This window comes from Euprymna scolopes, chromosome 10 (genome assembly GCF_053919585.1).
Source record: "Euprymna scolopes isolate OS-2025 chromosome 10, ASM5391958v1, whole genome shotgun sequence".
Lineage (NCBI taxonomy): Eukaryota > Metazoa > Mollusca > Cephalopoda > Sepiida > Sepiolidae > Euprymna > Euprymna scolopes.
This window is the reverse complement of record NC_136491.1, coordinates 70,883,387-70,905,791: the sequence shown is the minus strand read 5'-3', so window position 1 is coordinate 70,905,791 and position 22,405 is coordinate 70,883,387. Positions and strand designations below refer to the sequence as shown.

Sequence of the window (22,405 nt, the reverse complement as noted above, 5' to 3'; positions counted from 1 at the left end):
AAAAAATTGGTCTAAAAGCCAAAAGAAAAATAAGATAAATAATAAATTTGATATTATAGATTTACATTAAGGAAACATGCATTTTTCTCATGTGAACTAAATAATTATGCATAAAAATAAAACTTCTAAAAATATTATAACCCTCCCCTCCTCCTCCTAGATATTTTCCCTTCTGGTTGAACAGTTACATGTGACATTACAGAATTTTATTAAATTTTAACATTTCCAAATGCAATGTAATTTTCAAAATAAGAATAACATTACTAACGCTACAACAAGGGTTGTGAAATCAGAAGATATAAGGACTGATTCCGATTCTTTAATCTGACTATTAGATTTTTAAAATGTTTGTTAATTCTTCAAAGATTAAAAAATCTAATGCCTAGCATTGTTGTGGGTTCAACTCCTTCCATAAATCCTGACTACAACTCTGCAACCTTTTTAATAAGTCATTATATATATATATATATATATATATATATATATATATATTGTATGGATTATATTACTGTTTATAAATAATCAGTTCAGTTTCAAAAGAATAATACATATAATGGTTTAATTTTTTTTTTTAATTTCTAGGGAGATTTACAAAATAATTTATAAACTAAATATATATATATATATATATATATATATATAATGTATTATGAACATTTGGTCATATAGCAGCAAAAGTTTTATTAAATATATTAGTAACAGAAGGGAAATATATTCATTAAAAAAATGTGTGTGTGGGGGGGGGGGGTACCAATGAATTGCTTTGTGAAGGTTCGAAATTCAAAAGGCATTTTGGAGCATTTAAAGAAAACCAAAACAATTCTGTTACAAGCTGTTACAATGGTAAACAAATTATGACCTGTGTCAGAGCACAATGTTTAAATTATGTACATCAAAGCTTATCATGCAAGCAATATCATATAATTTAACTTTCAAAACAATTATCATTTAGTGGTTGGCTCCAGGTGAAAATTCAATGTTTACAATTTCTTTTATTAAATTGTTAGGGGACAGTACACAAAAATATTTTTAAAGACTGGACCGTATTCTGCAAAAATAACTTTAGAAATAAATAAAACCTAATGTTTTGTTATAAATAAAAATATAAGTACGAACCTTGCTATTTGAAAAATAAATAAGTCTTTGTTTTTCAGGCTGTGTATGCTTTTAATATCTTAAACTGTCGTTTTGAAATTACTTAATTTCTAATATTATTCCATGCATATGTAAATTATAATTCTATTAAATATATACAAGATCTTTTATGTTCATTTTGTAAATACATGTAAATAGTAAAAAATAGAAGTGAAATGTATATAAGGAATTATAAAAAAAAAAAAAAAAATTCTGATATGGTGCATTGTTGTTCCTGAGCTGTGTTTTTAAAAAGACATTCCAGCAGTCCGGTTTAGATCTAAAGCAGCTAATCCAATTTTCTGGAGTCTTATAATTAGTGTTGGGACGATTCCGAAATTTTTTCCGATTCCAGAAAAATGTTGATTAACGATTCCGATACCAAGTACAATTCCAATTCTCGTGGAATTGTTGTTTTGAAATATACCATTATACAATCAAGTTTTTGTGTAGCGAAAAAATTTAATGCAGCGAAAAAGTGGAAAAATAATTAAGGGAATTTCGAAAACGAATTGATTTTTTTTAATAAAATTTCTTCCATTGAAGAAAAGCCAAAACAAATATTTTAATCATGAATTAAACATGCACCATGAAATTAATAACAATCAATTTCAAGAGTTATTTTATATATTAAAAAATATAAAGAAAAAGTAATTCAACAAAAATACAATAACATCAAATTTCAAGGGGAAAAACATATTCTGTTTATCTTTTGATATTCGTATTTTTTTTATTTTTTATCTTTATCTTCGATAACTGTCGAAAATTTAACTTTTTTGCAGCTTCAATCACTGATTTTTATTTCACTTTCTAGAATATTCTTATTTCGAAATGAAATTTAAAAATAATTAAATCTTTGATTAAATTTTTAGCCTTTTATATTCAATCGTCTCAGATTATTCCTATTTATTTAGTTGACGTTTTTAAAAAATATTCTTAATGTTATTTTTTAAATCTAAATAAATTCGTTTGGTAAATGTTACCTTACGCTACAACAGAACACTGATTATTCTAATTTGTTTTTTTAGAGGTATTCAAGGTCGCTGATAATGAATCTGATAATCAAACCCGCCACAAATTTACCGTTTGCATAGTATGAACCCCTAGATCTTGGGACTATATTGTGCCATTTCACCGCCTTCAGTAATGTTTTTTCTTACATGAAACGTTTGCATGTGAACAGGCGTAGTGAAGTGTCTTATCACATTGCGTAGGAATCTTTCTAATAACATTTTTTTTTTTTAAATGTGGTTCTTTTTTTTTTTTTGTCTTGCATAGTTTTTAATGCTTTTTTAATTGATCAAAAAATAAAGTTTTCGGTTTGCAAAAACATAAGCAACAAACACAATTTATGTTTTTCATTCTTTTTTGAGGGGTATTCCATTTATAGGTGCTTCTGCAATTTAATTAACTGTGTTTCCATAAGTAACTCACCAACATTTACCATTTCACAAAAATTCTGTTTACATTGGGAGGGGGGCAGCACCACCACTACACAAGTCCTATAATTGATTACCCCACCCCCCAAAAAGAACGAAAAACATAAAAATATGTTTGGTGGTTATGTTTTTGTAAACCGGTCGTGAAAACTATTTTTAAATCAATTAAAAAGCATTAAAACTACAGAAGAAAAAAAATGAACCCCATTTTTTTTTTTTTTTTTTTTTTTTTAAGATTCCTACGCGATATAAGCCCCCCCCCACTACGCCTGTTCGCACACGAACGTATCGTGTAAGAAAAACACTACCAAAGGCGGTGAAATGGCACAAAATAGTCCCTAGGTCTAGGGGTTCCTACCATGCAAAGTTAAATTTGCAGTAGGTTTGATTATCAGATTCGTTGTCAGCGACCTCGAATACCTCTGAGAAACCAAATTAGAGTGATCAGTGTTCTGTTGTAGCTAAAGGTAATATTTACTAAAGTAAATTTTTCGTAATTGTTTATTTCTATTGTTAAATAAAAGTAATTTATTGAACTTTCGAAATCACCTCCGCCCTAATGCTGTTTCTGACAACCTTTTTATTTTTTGTTAGTAGTTGGGATACATTTACCTATGCTCACATCACGACTGTGATACCAGTCAATGGTGAATGTCGACCAAGCCCCTACAGTCCTTTAGTTGAACGGCTCTGAGTGACTAGTTAGTTTGCTAAGTTAGGGTTCAAAGGATTTTATATAAAAAAAAAACAACTTTTTTCCTTTTCTAATAAATTTTCACTTTTTTTTTTTTTTTTTTTTTTTTTTTTTGTGGTTCCAAAAGAAATGTTTAATTGCTTCATTCGCAGAATATTTTAATGAAATGTAAATTTCTAAAAGAAAAAAAAAAATTAAATTCACTTACTGCATTGTTCTATTAAACCTTTTATTATTTGAATAATTTAACTGCTTGTTTTATTTTTCAAAAATATAAAGGTTGACAAGACATTTTTCATTTACTAATGAGATTTTTCATTCATTTACTAATGGAGGAGTGTCGGTATTAAAATAAAATACTTGCCAAAAGATAAGCCCCCCCCCCTTTTTTTTTTTTTTTTTTTGCCACCAGTTGGAAAAAATCACTGATTTTTTAACATGATTTACTCGCAGTGAGAGCACTGTAAAATGTTTTTTCTCTAAGGATTAAGTATTCATCAATTTTTTCATGGACTTGATGTAGTTAGGCTGTTTTATACATAAATAAACTTCGCTCATGTTACCTCGCGGCCCCTAAATTTTCTCAAACATAACTAATCATGGGCCTCAAAGTTTCGAAACAGACAGACAGCGCCTATGTATGTGACGGAATAAGAAAACTCATCATGATAAATAAAGATTACCTTTAAAGTAGTTAATAAAATTCTTGTATATCATATTAAATATCTTATGAAAAGTTCTGTTTTTATCATAAATTTTAGACAGCATTAATCTCACTTCAAACAAAAAGTTCAACTTAAAAATATAAGAGAATCGTAATGAAAGAATCGGAAATCCACGATATTTTTAACGATGCGATTCCAATTCCCCCCAAAATACACAATTCTTACAATTAACGATTCCGATTAATCGGCCCACCACTACATATAATGCTATTGTAAGAAAGGTTTCAGCATTTATGCATGGTAGATGTAATGGTTAAAAGTATGGAATGAAATAATAAACACTAACAATGTGATTGGTATTATGAAGTTAATGTAAGGAAAGTCCCCAGTCTCTTTTGGGTGTCTAACAATGGATATTTTAAAGCAGATAAAATCGCCTCCAACTTTCTTAAAATATTACTATTTTGGGAGAATGATTTTCCTCAGATATATAAATTTTGAATAAGATCGACTGATAATATTCACAAAGCTTACAACAGGTATTGTCAGGTAATATGACTATATTGATCTTGTATGTGGTGTCTGCGTTTATATTCATGTTTTCGTCTTGGTAATTATAGATATAATAGAAAATGACAGAATAATATTTCAATCATAATCTTATAAAAAGTCATCTCCAGTTGGCACTCCCAAAAACTGGCTACATAATCAGAAGTAATTTCTCCAAGAGATCAGGCAAATATGGCAGAAATGAACACAATATACTACTCCACTCTGCACATCTGGCCAACACTGCAATACTTAGACTTAACTAAAAATAAACTCTTCAACACTCTGCACGAGTGATTGAAATTGACATGATTTCATCTTATGCTATATTTTGACAAATCAAAACATCAAGGAGTCTGGGCTCAGCCAATCAGAAAGACAACTCGGCAGTAGCAATGAAAGTCTGATGTTTTCATGTTTCACTTTACTGACAAACCTAGAAACTTGTAGCTCGTTTCCACTCTAGCAACATCTGGTTCCAATTCATTAAACAATAAACTGTCCTTTTCAGGATAAAATATTCATAACAAACTACACAGGGATTTCAGCTCTTCTCCATGACTGCACAAATCAACAAGTTATGGGGCCTTTTAGTCCTGTTTGTCAAATCATGAACTGAAAGCAACAAATTGTATATTTTTTATACATACAAATTGCTTCCTTTTGCTCTTGTCACATTCAATTTTATTTTTAGTTGTTAATGAGTTATGTAATGGTGTACTTGATAACAGCTTGTCTATCTCATTAATGCCACAGCAGCCATTATGCTTTAGAAGAAAAATCCTTCACTTTTGTTGTTGAGGAAATGAGCAATTACTATGGAAACAAGGTGTCTATGTAAATGACCGTATAAATATCACAGAGTTGAGGACCGTGTATTATTATATTAGAAAATTTAATATGTTTTATGTTGTATGTTATCATTTTTAAAAGCATAAGCATGCTAGTTTTATAATTTCCCAACTATTTATTTGTGTGTTTAGCTAATTTCGATTTCAACTTGACTTTCTGTATTTCTTAGAATGATCGAGAAGGTTTTCAACTGTATTTGACCAGAATAATTTTAATTTCCAAAATAGAATATCTTTTATGAAAACACCAGATTTGTAAGGGAAGTAATTGTACAATGACGAAATATAAAATTGAGGATTTATCTATTTTATTTCAATTATATATAGCTTTTTTGTTTTGCTTTTTGTTCTTTTACTGGGAATCACTCCAGACAAGACATGAACCTACTTGATATAAAGGGCTAAAAAAAAAAATACTATTTCATGGTCAAACAAAAGGCAATGATAAATGCTATATGGATAGATTCCAACTCGGAAAATAGTAATTTTCCTCCTTTGTCATAAACATGGAATATGAGAATTAAAGAACAAAATAAAGAAAGTGAGGGTTACAAGGTTGCTGCGGTTCCTACGGTTCACTTTCAACTCTCCTTAAAAATATTTTTGTTTTTATAATTTTTCTCATTTACTAAATTTATAATTCATATAAAAATACTTTTATTACATTTCTACCAATGAGTGAATGGCTGAAGACAATTATGGCTTTATTCCAACTTTTCATTTTACCTTTTTGTCAGATAATTCTACATGGTGTTTATCATATCTACTTTTGTGACCCCCCCCCACACTTTTTTTCAGTCCATCTTACCATTATGTCGAGCATCTATATATATAAAAGGCAAAATGTGTGTGATCATTTTGTGTATGTCTTCAAAAGGCTTCTTTCGCACGCGCTCCCGGGGTCGTTACTATCGCTTAAAACTGTGTATATAGGTCCTATATCATAATATCTAGGAATTAGGAAAGCGCATAGCGTATAGATTTATTTACGTCGATTTTTACAAAATTATTGTTATTTTGGCTTCTCGCATGTTGATTGGGCTTTTTAGTATAAATAAAATGAAACTAAACTCAAACGGACGTGTTCGCAGCAATGCGCCAGGAACAGACGCTTACGCTGCGTGACTTGTATTTGACCTTCTTAATCAGGTCAAATGGAAGCAGCAAAGTTAACTTTTATTACGCACGCCTGTTTTTATAGTTACATAAATAAATTCAAACACGTCTACACTGTATGTCGCGGTGGCCCAATGGTAACATCGCACAGTTTTTTTTTTTCACACATTAATTTCCAACTCAACGATACGGGTTCGATTCTCATACTCACCTACCAAAACATTTATTTAACCCCCCCTCCCCCCCCGGAGTTTTGATTTACCTCAAGACACCCAGGCATCGCCGGGTACCCCCTGCTAGTACTTTAATAAATCAGTCCATTTTCTGTAGGTTGTTTTTGAACCCAGTCAACGACGGGTACTTTTGCTAGTAAATATATAAATCAAGGCACAACATATTGTCAAATTTAAACAGCATCAGATTTAAATGTACCAATAATTACATGTTTTGCAACTTTATAGAATTGATTATCTTGCATTCAGATTTCATCCATTTTCTGTTTTACTTGTGTTTCATGCAGAAGTTTTAATTCACCATATTTTTCAATATAAAGTATTCAAGTGTTGTTAACTGCTAATAATTGTTCAATCTTTGATAGCTGCTTATGTTTTTATTAATTTGTAAAAGGATTTCTTGGTTATTTTTCTGAAGATATTTTTTTTTTGTTTTATTCAGTAAACATTGTTTTAAAAATAATCAAATTTGATGTTAATGAAGGAAATATGTATTATATAATTCAGGCTATTATATTTCTTGTAAAATTCGTAATCGTAAAACCAATATTTCTCGTAAAACCAACACATCTTTTTAATGAAATTTTTGAAGTCATATTAGGTATCACAAAACCAGCCTAGTTTACTGTACGGAAATTGGTAAATTTATGAAATTTTGTTTAATTTTAATTTGCAATATCTTTTATTTGTGAAAATAATTTTATAAAATATATATGTAAACAAAATGTAAATTTTATCAATATACAATTCTTAAGAATATATTAACTATGCTTTTAAAATAAAAAAATACCCAACAGATTTAATAGTGGTCAGTAATTTGTTTACTTTAGAAATATTTGTAGACGACATGCATCATAAAAGGTGTTTTTATATGTGTAGTAGGCCTCTCTGACATTGGCTTAGGCAAAAAATTTTTAGCTCTCTCTATCCATTTTCCTACCTTTCCCTCCTCACTCGCTTTCTCCTCCACCCAATCCAACAAACACAAACAGCTCTCCTTTAGCTATCTCAAGGGGTAAGTTTGCATAAGGGAACTCTTCGATAAAAAAAAAAATACTTTCTTGCCTTTACTACATAAAGTGGCTGACCTCACCCTCAATGAAATCTGTGCTAGTTTAGAGTCAAAGAAGAATTAATTATTTTCTGAATTTTAAATATTATTCATCTAGGGCAACACTGATCAAGAATATACCAACTTTGGCAGTTTACTTGGTAGTTTTGGACTCTTATTTTGTGTGTGTGATATCATGTATCACTATACATATGAAGACTCCCATCTTAAAGAAAGAGGCCGCATTCTTATGATGCACTTAATGTAAGGTTTTAAACTAGTTTTCTCCAAACAAAAGTTTAAAACTTTAGTGAATGAAATTTTAGGTTTATTCAATTACATTTCTGCATGACTTTACATAGTTCAAATCTGAGGGTTTTTTTATTTTTTTATTGAGTTTTAAAAGAAAACTCCAGCTTGATCTTGAATGTGCCATGAAAAGGTAAGATCCCACTCCCCACCTCGAATCTGAGTCAATTATTTGTTTGGTATTAAATAACATGAAACATTGATTTAAAGCAAAGCAAACCATTTGGTTTGCTTTGCTTTAGTCAGACAGCATTATTTTGTCAGTTTAAAATGTTTGTCAGTTTAAAATGAGTAAGTCTGTTTCATGTTTTTATTTGCATTATAATTAATTTCTAATTTTCTTTGTAGGAATTGACGATACAGTCTGCTGCTATATGTGTAATGGGCACCTGCGTGAATGGGATGAATCCGATAACCCCTGGATTAAACATGCCAAATTTTTCCCCCATTGCCTGTACTTGCGAAATATGAAAGGAGATGCATTTGTAGCTGAAATCTGTCGAAATGTGGAACACTTATCCAAAGATAATCGGAATCGCGTATTAACCCAACGGAGTTTCACTACTTCTGGTCATGTCGGCTTTACCGGACAGACAGGACAATCTGGCTTCTCCAGTTCTCTGCCGGAAGTATTCTCGACATCTGGACAAAGTGGATTTGCCAGTTCACATCATCCGAGTAGTTTCACAAATCCTAATCTTACTGGACTATCAAATAGCAGCCAAAGAGCATTTCTCAATTCGGGACAAATGGAGTTTTCTAACAGCAGTGAAAGGCCTCTCTTTGGATTACCTTATCATAGTAATGTGAGTTCTTGCATGGATCCAATATTAGACGAGCTTCAACTGTTGCCTGATGTGAAAGGTTCCGTGGATAGGGCAGCTGTTGCCAGCCATCTGAGCAGTCAGCACAGGCAACCGCAGGCACATCAGGTTCCAGTTCCGTCTGTCCAACCTTCGTGGAGCAGCCAAGAAACCAACTCCAGAATCTTTAGTTCCATTCATTCATCTGTAAGTATTTCGATTCTTTCATGTTTTTCAGATTGTCATTTATCAACTTGGCGAATGCATCAGTTAGATGATTTGTAAATAATACATTCCAACAGTATCTGTTTTATTGAAAGGTGTGAGGGATGCACTTGGGATCAGTTGTTGCAAAAGTTACCTGGAAGTCCACTCGGCATTCTCTAATGAATGAGTGGCTCTGGCAGCATTTTGAAAGTTTGCTTTCTAGAAGGAAGTCTACCAAATATTTTAATATTTAGCAATATTTCTGATGTAGTGCTGTTCTTGTATTTTCATGCCTTGAGCTGTTATCCTCATTAGGGATATTATATTCTTAATGTTTTGTCTGTTTAACTTTACAGTTTTTATGTGCCTGTTGTTAATTTGATAGAATCATGTAAAAATACTTTGAGTCTATTAATGTTTAATTTGTTTGCAGTAAACAGTAATTTAAAGAATAGAATGAAAATAGAAAGAAAATAACGTCCAAGTATTTACATCATCACACACAGTGAATATCTAAATAAGTATTAAAGTAAAAAATTTTAGCAGACCAGTATGAGAGTGCCCACTCCTTAAAAATGCCTACTTTACACCTTTATTTAACTTTTTTTTCAATGATTATCATAGAGTACAGACTTAAGTATCATAATAGAAAAAATTTTGAAAAAAATAAATTTAGTGACTTTTAAGAAGGGGTTCACTTTCTAATAATAATATTCTACTTCATTGCTACTTGACTTACTGCCCATTTTTTTTACTTACGTGTCATGTGATTAGAACGTTGTAACGAAAGTGAACCCCCTTAAGTCATTAATTTATATTTTTTTCAAAAATTTTTCTGCTAATATAATATTTAAGTCTGTAATGTATGATAATTGTCGGAAAAAATACTTTTAAAAAAAAAAAGTGAAAAACATGCATTTTTAGGGGGTGGGCATTTTCGTACAGGTCCGGCAAATTTATTTATTTAATTTTTTTTTTTTTTATTATTAAAATTTCCAGTATGAATGAAGGAGTTTTAAAAATTAACGAAAAATGTATAAACCAATTTACATCTCTCTCTTTCTCATTTAAAAAATATAATATCAGCTCTATCTGATACTCGTTATAATGGATTCTTTTTTTTTTTTTTTTTTTATAGTTAGATAGGTATAGTAAAAATAGTTTGTAATCAGACAAAACCCATTTAAACTGAAAATAATTTAAAAAAATTTAAAAAATGGAAACTTGATAAAATGCGTTCTGATAGAAAAAAATGAAAATAAAAAGTGGTACACTATGCCCCCCCTTTTTATTTCTTAGTAAATGTCTACAATAACTACTTTACCTTTTATATTAATATTTCTCCCTTCAGAATCACAAAAATAATTTATTAAATAAAATATATATTAAATTGTTCCTCTAGTTTTGCCTAAAAGTTCACCACAACAAAGCAATCAAGAATTCACTAACCACATGGCCCTACAATTTATGAAATTGTAATATAGAAAACATACAAACTCTTTAATAAAATGATTTTTAGTTCCATACAACAATGCAAAAAAAAAAAAGAACCAAAATGGACACGCAAATTGCACTTAATTAAATCATAAGATTACAAATGTTTTTCAACTGCTTTGCCAAATCAACTTCAAATCCATAAAATGATCAAAACACATTATCTTTTCACAAAAGTATGTGATTGAAATTAACATATGCATTTATACTTGAATAAAAAGATATACAAACAGGCTTATTATGACACTTAATTCATTCTTAAGTGAAAAAATTTGGATCCTTAAATTTAAATATACCTTGCCCAAAAGTCACTGGAGTTTTTTGAACTTAAATAGATTTTATTTTTTATATCTTTCTGTAATTTTAACACAATCTAAGACATTGGGAAATTTAAAAAAAAAAAATGCAAAATTCAAATAATCTTTTATTTATGAAAAATAATGTCTTTCAAATGTTGTTACTTTTCAGTTTTGCATATTTGTGGCCTTTCCAAAACATTATTTGTGACAGATTGCAGAATCTCTGGATTACGATTTAACTCCCTTATTTCGTTCCTGATGTTTTCCTTCAATTCTTTTAGGGTTTGGAGTTTAACATAGACTCTTTCTTTAAGATATCCCTACAAGAAAAGTCAGGGGAATGTGGTGGGCATTTGACATTGTCACAGTGAGAGATAATATGCGAAGCTGAAAATAGGCAGCATTTAAAAACATTATTTTTCTTAAGTATTGTTTTTTGGACACCTTATATTTGCTTCTGAATGTTTGATTAAGGTCCAAATCAAAATTAATCACAAATCTCTGTATTCTTTTTTTTATTTTCTCATAAGACAATTCCACATATTTATATACACAGAAAGCATATGTGAATGTCTTACAATAAATTGAAATATATTGTGTGAGTTCTTTCCTTATAGGTTCCAAAACGGCTGAATCTATCTTTTTCAAATTTCACACAAAGCTATTTTATGTCTGGCAGTGTTCTTAGATATGTTTTGTACAGAAATTCATCCAATAAGTATTGAAAATCGAAAAATGTGATCTTAAAAATAGTTTTTCACTCTTATATATAAAAGAGAATAATTTTTACAGGGGAATATTTTACGTTACACTGGCAAAGAAAGATAATAAAATTTCAGCAAATCGTTTCTTTAATTGTACTTCTTTTTGAGATGAGTAATTTGTATTATTTATTCGCTTATTTATTGCGGACTATTTTCCTCATCTTCTGGTTGTTTCATAACATTTCGGTCAACTATTCCTATGTTAAACACCTGACGAAGGCCAGAGGAATAGTTGGCCGAAACATTGTTAAACAACAACTAGAAGATGAGGATAATAGTCCGCAATAAATGAATAAATAAACCATTCCTTCTTATGAAAAAAAAAGATTTATGATCTCACATTTTGTTGTTGAAAAAATGGCTGCTAAAAATCAAAATTGAAAAAAATTGTAACTTGGCAGGCATAAGTCGACTGAACTTGTATGCACAAATATACATTTATACGGTAACGTTAGTTCACTTCTAAAGTTCTAATATCTATCTGTTGTTAGCTCAGATGATAACGAATAAGTTTGGAGAGCTATATGTTTAGTTTTGATTCTAGCTGATGGCACCCAAGTCTTTTTTTTTTTTTTTTTTTTTTTATAAGGTAAAATATAATAATCAATAGAGCATTGGCTTTATAATGATATATACGAAATCTTCATGAATTAAAATATATTTAAGCATATTTTACAGCGATGTAACCTGCTAGTGTGTAATATATATATATATATACATACACACATTGCACAATCACGTTGACACACCAGTTCTTGCCAGATCACAGAAGTTAAGCAATGTTGAGCCTGGCCAGTATCAAATGGGTGACCATTTCAGAAGGCAAAGTGCTGTATGTACCGCGAGATAAAACACAAGGTTGAGAAACTGGCACGGTCTATCCTCTCAAGGGTAGATGGGACTCTCTTAAGCTGTGGTCGGCACCCCATCTAGTGATGGCGTCATAAAAAAAATACCCTTGATAACTCTGGCAAAGCGCCAAGTATTCAGTTACTGACAAGATTTGAATTCCACTACAAACTCGTGTAGTGAGTTCAATTCTTGACTACAGCCATGCTGGATGGATGGATGGAGGGATATATATATACTAGCTGGCAGCCTGTCGTTGCTTGGTCATACAATATGCTTTAACATGATATTTTAATTTATGCAGATTGCGTATGTATTATAGAATCAATCCTCTATTGATTATTATATATTATGGACTTATTTGCAAAAAAAAAAATTTTTTTAATGATAATGTCGTTCATCAAATTCCGTCTGTATTTGTTTTAGGGATGGGACGATTCCTATACAGTTACTGATTCTGCATTAAATTCTTGATTCAGATTCTTTCTAAATAATTAACTATAAAGTTATTTTTCACAATTACCGTGAAAACACATGTTAAATATGCAGATTGGCTAAAAACCAAATTGAATTTGTTCCACAAGTCCAAATCCCCTATATATCAAGTTTTAAGTTTAGGCTAAAAATTGACAGTTTGGTAGAGGCTGGTCCTCCCACAGACAGTGTGTGTGTGTGTGTGTGTGTGTGTGTGTGTGTGTGTGTGTGTGTGTGTGTGTGTGTTTCAAAATAATAACATGCAAATATTAAATGTAAAATTATGAATATTTACAGCTTCAATCCTATGCTGAAAAAATGCTCAGTATTCGCGATAGAGCATCAACTTATGAAGGTATTCAAATGATGCAAAATAAAAATTTACAAAATTTATTGATTCATAGGGGATACAGCGTGTGCGTGCATGTCTCTCTCTCTCTCATATATATATATATATATATATATATATATATATATATATATATATGAGAGAGAATAAATTAAAAAGATAAAGAGTAATGTTACATAGAAACTTAATTACATTATCAGGTCAATAAGGATGAAAGTAAGTGAGGGGGGGGCTCTTTGGGCCATGGCATTTCAAAGCTAAATGCTTCTCATCAGAAGAGAAAAGCTGGCATTATAATACAAAGATAAGGGTAAAAAGACAGCACCCACAAAAACATTTAGATTAGAAATGAAAAGAAAATTCGAAAAGTAGAAGAGGGAATGAAATGATGAGGAATTTAAAAAAAAATTATAATAAATAAAAGATCAAGAAATATATGTAAGGAAAAAGAAAAGAAATTGGAGCAAAGACAGAAAGAGAAAAAAACAAAGTTTATAAATTATCCAGTTCAAGTCCTTGGAAAATTAATTGGGGGAAGATGGGAGTATCCATATGTAACTTTACTCCTTATCTTTTTAATTTATTCTATAATTTGCTCAGGGTAGAACTTTTTCCATCCTGATAGGTTTGTCTTATTGAAAATGTATATTTTCAGGTTAATTTATTACTATACCTTTTATGATGCATATTCACAAATATATCTGTTATAAAAAAGCAAAAGTAAATTAGTGGTTACTGTAACCCACCGTTTATTAAGTCTGTTCAATATTTATTTATTTTTTTTTTTGTTGAAGAATAGTTAATATATCCCTGCATATATAGTTTTTTTTGTTTGTTTTTATTTTCCTGGATAAGAAGTTGTGAATTTTTGACAATTCCTGTCACCTTTGTCAAACAAATATATAATGTAGAAATATGACTGTTTAGAATTGACTGCAAGATTTACATTGGATTCATTTAAAAATTGGTCTCAAATATTTTTGCTTTTTTTCTTGCGTGGATTACTTTTGTTTGTGAAAAGTTGAAAATGCATTTTATAATGCATCTCCACAAACACTTTGGAATGTTGTAAGATGTAAGAAAATGACAAAATTCAATTATTATATTTATCTATATAATGTGTGTCTGCTTTTAGACTAAAAATTATGCATTTGTCAGATTTTAAAGATAAAATAGCTTTATGCAAAACATAAAAGCATGTAAAGTATAAGCGCTAGTATAATTTTAATATTTCAAACAGTTCTCTATCTGTTATTAAAAATATATGTATATGAAACTTTTAACTGAACATTTTTCAACTAAGGTCAACATTTTTTCATCTTTTGATAATGTTTCTATTCCTATACATATCTGGTGGTCCCATACAAAACTACATTTCATTTGCAAAAAAGATTTCTCTTTTCCATTATTAATATGTATGCATCTCTATCAGGATTTTATTACTGCCAAGCACAAGTAATTTGTTGATGGCCAAAACAAGAGCTTTCTCAATCCATAAATTCAAACTTAAGATTTATGTTTTGTTTTCATATCCATATTTTCATTCTTTTTATTTGCATTTTTATGTAGACAAGAATTTGGTGTCTTAAAAATACATTTGATAATATCAAATGTAAATGCTGTTTAAAATGTTTACGTATTTGGAAATAGGATTATTTTTGTCTGATACTAATTTTATGATTATTGAATCTGAGTCTAATGGGGAATTATGTTTATAAATATACAATAATTATACAAAACATTTTTCTTCAATATTTGTTATAAAAGAAATTGTGCATGCATAAATAAATTATTTCATAGTCAAAACAAGTTTTCTCAATCTCTAAAGATCTTATATTAAAAGCACCCACATTGAAATTCATTTTTGGTTTAGATTCTTTTTTATTCTCAAAAAAAAAAAATATTTAAAAAAAAAAAAATAAATAAAAAGAAAACAATTTTTTATATTCAAGCAACTTGTAGGGTTTCTGCTTAGACCAGCTTCACGCTGAAGTGTTTCTATGCAAACAAGATACAGGGAAATGCATGAAAATACAGATTTGCCTCATTATCTAGTTGCTTTGAGTTTACTTTGTACGAGTGTTCTTTATTTTCGAATAATAGACATTTTGTAAAAATTTGGTCTTCGTTCTTTCGACTCATAACTGGCTTACAGTTGTGTCAAATGTACCCATTTGCATCAACTCGCTTAGTATATGTGGGGAGGGGGCTGTCCATCTGGAAGTCAATGGCTAGGTTAACATGAACTCCATCACATTCTGTGATGAGGTTTCTCTCTCTCTCTCTCTCTCTCTCTCTCTCTCTCTCTCTCTCTCTCTCTCTCTGATTCCTAAGCAAGATGGTGGCAGCTAACATTGTTAGCAATCTTGTATGAAACTCGTTGCATCTGTTATTACTTGTTTATTGCTTAAGAAATTGTGGTTTTTCTTTGAAGATTACACGCAATAACGTTACTTGTGGAACAAGCTGTAGCTGTTTATGATAATTATTTTGAGACATTCACATTTTGATGACAAATGTCCAATATCGTTTTAGTTAATATGAATGCCTTTATTTTTATTCAATTTAAACATTGGCAACCTTTTAATAAGAAATATAAACTCTATTTTGAATATTGATGTATTTGTTGATAATAGTTTGCAAAGGTATTGTTTCTGTTCAGTCATGCTTTTCTGCTTGAATCTTGAGTGGTGCTAGATTCACTGCTGTTGCTTCTATAATAGTTGTGTCCGCTCTTATCCATTGTTTTATTAAATTAACTCTGGTCACTTTTCATACCATGTTGCTCTTAATGATGTTACATGTTTGAAGGAAACTCTGGATTTCCATCACAGCTGGAATCATTCAGCCATGATTGAAGTGATGGTAAACATTCTTTTAGCATTACCATTTTCTCTGTTAAATGGAAAAAAAGGTTTTTGCCTGTGTTATCAATTGCTGTGGTACATTCTTCTCTATAATGACTCATCACTCAACCCATGAACAGTTTCTTAGAGGATTGAAAAAGTATAAATGCTTCAAATATGCAGTCCTGGCAAACAGTTTTCAATCTGGGACAATTGAATTTCAGCATGACCTTTGTCAAATGGTTGCCATTTTAAAAAGGGAAGTATGAATACCTGCTTCAGGAAATTTCTCTTTGTATTGTTGAAGAATCCTTGTTCACAAGTAGCTGAGGAATACACATTAAAAAAATAAAGATAAAATTGATCTCTTTCTTCAAGCCAACAATAACTTCTAAATATTCATGAAAAAGATATATTGTTGTATATTAAGTGTATTGAGGCACTGATGGTTAGAGTGATATGTTTTTACAGTTTTGATAAGTGCATATTCCAGAGAACCTAATGTTTAACTTTTATTAGTTCTGTTAAACTCTGATAACTGGTTCTCTTTGCGGCTTTACCACATGTGCACATAGGAAAAAGCCAGAGTGCGTACATACAGAGGATAAAGGTTTTCAAATCAAAAGAATATGTAGTAAGTTCACTACTTCACGGAAATAAACAAAAACTTTTATCCCATGCGTGCTGTTCTGCACAAGTACTTCGCATTTTTTTTAATTCTTAATTTTAAAAATAAAATAAAAGCAAGTAAACAAAAAAAAAAAAAAGAAGACTGCATCTGACTCCTCTCCTAAAAATAGTTACTGTTGTGAAAAATATTTGATAAAATTAGTTACACTTAAATTTCTAGAAATTAGTGATGATTTTACATTAAATTTATATAGGAGAATGATCCTCTAAAATATTGGGTTAAAATAAAAATAACTCCAAACTCAAACAGAATTATTTTGTGTGACGATTTTCACGATTTTCACGCACTTGAATTGAAGTCTTTGACATGTACTGACTTTGGTGTATTCTATGCTTCTGTCTCTCTGACAAAATCCCAGGTGGTACCATTCGTGCAAGGTGCAACACTACCAACATCACAGAGACTCTTAAAAGGAGACTTCACTGGTTTAGTCACATTTTTTTTTTTATGCCTTGAGAAAGAATTCATCCATGTTGGTAGCCCTAATCAAGCATGTCATCTAGAGGAAGTGCAGAGGTGATCAACTGAAGACTTGGATAGAAACTGTGAAGACTTTGATGTTCTTCATGGGAAATATGCTGGGGACTCTGGTGTTAATCAGGGTGGGTGGTTGGGTTGTTTTGACATGGAACACAGTGAACTAAGTTGGAGCCGGCTTAATCCATCCTGTGTGAATATTATTACAGTTATTCTTTAGTGACATGCTAGGTAAGTATATACAGAAAAATAAAGATTTGATTCGTAAAACATATCGAAACAAGTAATGGATAAATATTGTAAAAGCACCATATTTTTTAATTCAATTCCGATGTAAACAAATTCACAGAAATTCTCATTAAACTATTTTTCTCTTGCTAACAACCATGTGTTTTTTTTGTTTTTTTTAATCAACCATAGTTTTACTGTTTTTAAACTTTTATTAAACACATAAAACTTTGACACACAAGTTAAATCATCTATCGAATGGGATTCTACTTTTAAGCAATTATATAGGAACACTTTGAAAAGCTTAGCAAAAAAACAAAAAAAAAACAATTGGTTTAGAATTTAGGAGGGGGGGGTCAATTTTGCATATGAATTTGATATAAAATAACCTCCTCCTTCCTTATTTCTGGGTTATTCTAATGTTCTCGTAGTTTTTTTTTCTAGTAGGGGAGGGAGTCTACATTTTTAGGTGATTATGTTTGGTTTTACAAGCTGAGTGGTGGTAGGGCCTTGGACTAGTTTAGTAATAGCTTTTGTGACCCCCAGGTGTAGAAATTTATCTTGATTTCAGATTCTCCCCCCCCCCCACTACTTTACATAGAAATTATACACTAGGATATAATGTATTTCCATTTTTCTAGTTTGGAAAGCTTTAATATTAAGCACCAGAAAATATAATGCATTTATCCAAAAAGAAAGGCTTTAGTTTCATGTAATGTGAAATTTAGCCGCACTAAATAACTATTTCAAATAGGTAGATCTTTTCAATTATTTTTTTGTGCTAAAAATAATTGAAAAGACTTTTTTCTTTTTTTTTTTTTTTTTTTTGTTCTATCAAAACACCAAAACAGAAAGTCACAAATGGATTTTTATTTTTTTTTTCTGCAGTTATCTGATTGTTTTCTTTATCAGACATATTTGTGTTCTTCATATTTTTGGTCTTTCTTTTGTGTGTGTGTCATCTCACTCAACAGCTGCTACCGATTGATTGACTCAACCAAATTCAATAATCATATTTTAGATACACTTAGCCTCACACACTGCTTAGTGCTATCAAGCCACTGCACATTTTAATACAAAATTAAATTTTAAGTTTTGTATTCTAACTATCAGGCTGCTCAGCATTGCCCAGTCTTAAAATTTGCTTAACTATATTTTAATTCATGCAGATTTCATATATATAATTATAGAGCCAATTCTCTATTATTATATTGTATCCAATGTATAGTAATAATTTCAAAAGTTAAAAAAAAATAACTTGGATGCCATCAGTTAGAATTAAAATAAAAACATAACTCTCTAGCGTTATTCGTTACCATCTGAGCTAAGTCTATTTGCATATCAAAACTTCAAAAATAACTGTTAAACACATAAGTGTATATTTGCGTATGCGTAAAAGATAAAAGTTCAATTGATTTATGCCTGCTAAGTTCCAATTTTTCCATTTTTAGCCTCTTTGCAGCTATTTTTACCAGCTATAAAACCAAATCGAATTTGTTCCACAGGTTTGAATCCCCTATATATCAAGTTTCAAGCCTGTAAACCAAAAATTAAGAGTAATTTGGTAGATCGTTCTGTACATACAGGTCACTTTTATACATAGATTTAAACAATATTATAATAGATGAAAAATTAAATTTGTTATATTGATGTATTCTACAATTTAAATTTTTTATACCTCCTTTAAAGTTAAACAACGGATTGTTGAAGAGTTGATATTCAATCAATAAATATTAATTTTTGGTTTATTGTTTTAAATACTTTTGATAAGGAAATAGCTGTACTGATCCAGAAGTTTTTTTTACTGTTATTTTTTTTATTTACATTTTTAAAATCTATACTCTGTGTGTGTGGAGATAGGGTTCATAAACTGATCACAGTAGTTTAATCATGAAATTATTAATCGAACTGAATTATTAACTGAACTCAATTATTATAAAAGCATAATTATTTTTATTATGGTATGTTTAATTTTTATAAAATTATCTGATGTAAAGCCATCAAATCATTTCAATAAATGAGAAAATGCTGAGAATTTTAAATCGTTCCAAGGGAAGCTACTCTTTATAAATAAAAATCTTAATGTGACTTAACGTTCACAAACCAGTGGTTGATAAATGTAATTAGGTTTTTTTGTTTTTTTTTTTAATGTAATATGTGAATTAAAATGTAAAATTAAAAAAAAAATATTTTTTGTTTTAAAATGTATTTAAAGGCTGAAAAATGTATGGAAGCACAGCTGTAATAATAGGTCAAATGATTGCATCTGTTGCATGTATGTAAGGTGTATTTTTAGTTAGTTATAAAATGAACTCTATGAAGTAATCAATTTTTGCCTAAAGGTAATTAATCAAGAAAATTTTTAAGTGTGTGTATATATATATATATGAAGCATTATTATGGAAATTGTTAGAAAAATAGAATACAGTGAATTGTGTAACAGGAGGAGAACTTGAAAGTGCAAGAGAGTTACCTCCTCAGAATTCCTCTCTGGTAATAGTAAGCAAGACAGAAACTGGTGAGTGAACTAAAAGTAAAAAAAAAATTTTTTTAAATCTATTACAAATGAAAATTTTTCTTATTCAAAACACTGATGGCAAAAATGAGTGACAAAAATTTTGAAAGAAAAAAAAAAAAAAAATTCCCTTTACTTTATATATAAAATGAAGAATGCAATCTAGTATTCATAAAAATTATCAACTCCTAAAAATAAAGACATTATTCTGCATTTAATGATATAACCAATAATTTAATATATTATTTATCATAACGCATTATGGCTTATAATAAATTTATCAACCTTTATTTTTTTATATATTTTTTTAGTTTGAAAATAGGAATAGAGTAGAGCATTTTAGAACATTTTTAATTTACAAAATAAAATAAAAAGGCTGAAACTGATTTTTTTTTTCCTTTAGAAAAAAACCCCAACTAACTTGCATATTTGAGTTAATGGTAATAGAATCTAGAATTGAGTGGAATCTGACCTTATTTCTGTCTACTTGTAGTCAGCAATAGTATTTAATTTTTTTTCTTCATGACCCCAATTTTTATTTTTTATCCTGTCTAAAATTTGGAGGAATGCAGAACAGGCCATTATTTTTATCACAATTGTTAACTTGCTAGATAAAAAAAAAAAAAAAAATCCTAATTTTATCAGGACAGGTTTTTCTTCTTCAAAATACATTTCATTTTATGACTTTATTTACACTATTTCTTTTTATCATCAGAAATACCTTTCAAATTAGTTATTTTTACAGTGTTACAGCTCTTTTTTCTTTTAATTTTATTTATTTAAAAATTATTAAATAAAATTCAAGAGGAAATATTTTTCATGTTTTATATTTTTGATGAGACATTAGCATAGTTAGTATTGATTATTACCCATCTTTCATTTAGCTTTTTTTTTTCTTTTCTTATTATACTGTCTATTTTTTCAAAGATTCAAAACGTTTAGTAAGCAATTGTTTCTGTTTTCTTTAGATTCCACCTTACAGAATTCTTGGCCTAGAGCCTAATGATTGGAGAGAAGCAAAGGTTTGCAAAAAAGATCCCAGCCAGCAGGCAGACAAGTACCGTCCAGTAAGTATCTCCTTTTTGCAGAGTTAACATTACTTTTAAATGTATCATTAATTTCTTCTTTACAGAAGAGTTACTCAGTTTTTAACAAAATCCTATCTTTTATAACAATATCGTAAGAAACGCATTCTATAATATATTACTTCTAGATTTAGTTACACTTAATTCTTGTTTTACTTTTTAGAGTAAAATCTTTTAATGATCTATGTAAGAGTAATTTAACAACCGCGATCATTAGTTCATCTAAAACACACACACATCCATAAAGTATCCATAACTTTCTTCCTAGTAGCCGGATAACTTGAAATCCATTGCAAGATAAATCTAAAAATATCTTAGAGAAGTTCTTAGATTAAAATGTACAAATTTAGTCCTTGGTTCATTAAGTTTAAAAAAAAAAAAAAAAAAAAAGAATTTTTAATATTTTGTTTACAATTTTGTGAGATTGGATTTTGAAAATCAATGTTGCCATTTTAACAGGCACAGCCACATGAGCACTATTTTGGATTTTTTGCAAAATGCCTATTCCCACCAGCCAACATTTTTGTTTTTATACGCATGCGCACGTTTGCTTTATTCCTTCAAGTTGTTTAGAAAACATCAGGCTGGAACAGTAGATGTTTTGATTTCAATTCTAGCTGATGACACCAACTCGTTTTTTTTCCATGTCTTTGTATTAATAAATAAAAATGAAATAATAAGTAAATTTTACTCAGTTTTGAATTTGTAAATACAAAGAAAAACCTATATATCTTTTTTTATTATTCATTTATTGATTAGACATCAAATATTACTTTCAAATAAAAAGAATTCTAATGCTTCCTGGTCAATTGTACTATAAAGAGAAATATTCATGCGTTTTCTTTATTTTTATAAAAATAAGCATTCCATACATTAATTCAAATATACAAAGACATACCTATACATCTTTTTATCATTATTTTTTGAGCAATTAGATTAACAATTATTAATTTCAAATAAATATTCAGTGTATTTGCAGTAACACACATCATTTTACATTTTAGATAGGATTTCAAAGTTAAATTATATGGTATCTTTTTTTAATTTAAATGAAAGTGCGGAACAGTTAAAAAGCCTTCCTCCCCATGTTAAGAATGGCTTCCTAAATAATGTTATTCTGTTAGAATAATCCATACATGGCACAAGTACCAAAAATTCTAATGTTCCAAATGTGTGCGTTATTTTTTTCTGAGATTTTACATTTGTGAAAACATACATATACGCGCATATATATATATATATATATATATATATATATATGTGTGTGTGTTCATTTATCAATT

General features: G+C 29.5%; 1 protein-coding gene across 2 annotated transcripts in view; it reads left to right on the top strand.

Annotated features, from left to right (window-relative positions):
* Positions 1–22,405, top strand: part of LOC145286094 (uncharacterized) — a 164,646-nt gene that overhangs the window by 120,656 nt on the left and 21,585 nt on the right. For both annotated transcript variants that reach the window (XM_080134774.1, XM_080134773.1), the window contains exons 3-4: positions 8,390–9,051; positions 21,006–21,104. In XM_080134774.1, the coding sequence (XP_079990900.1) occupies positions 8,390–9,051; positions 21,006–21,104 (761 nt within the window). The remainder of the gene's footprint in view (positions 1–8,389; positions 9,052–21,005; positions 21,105–22,405) is intronic.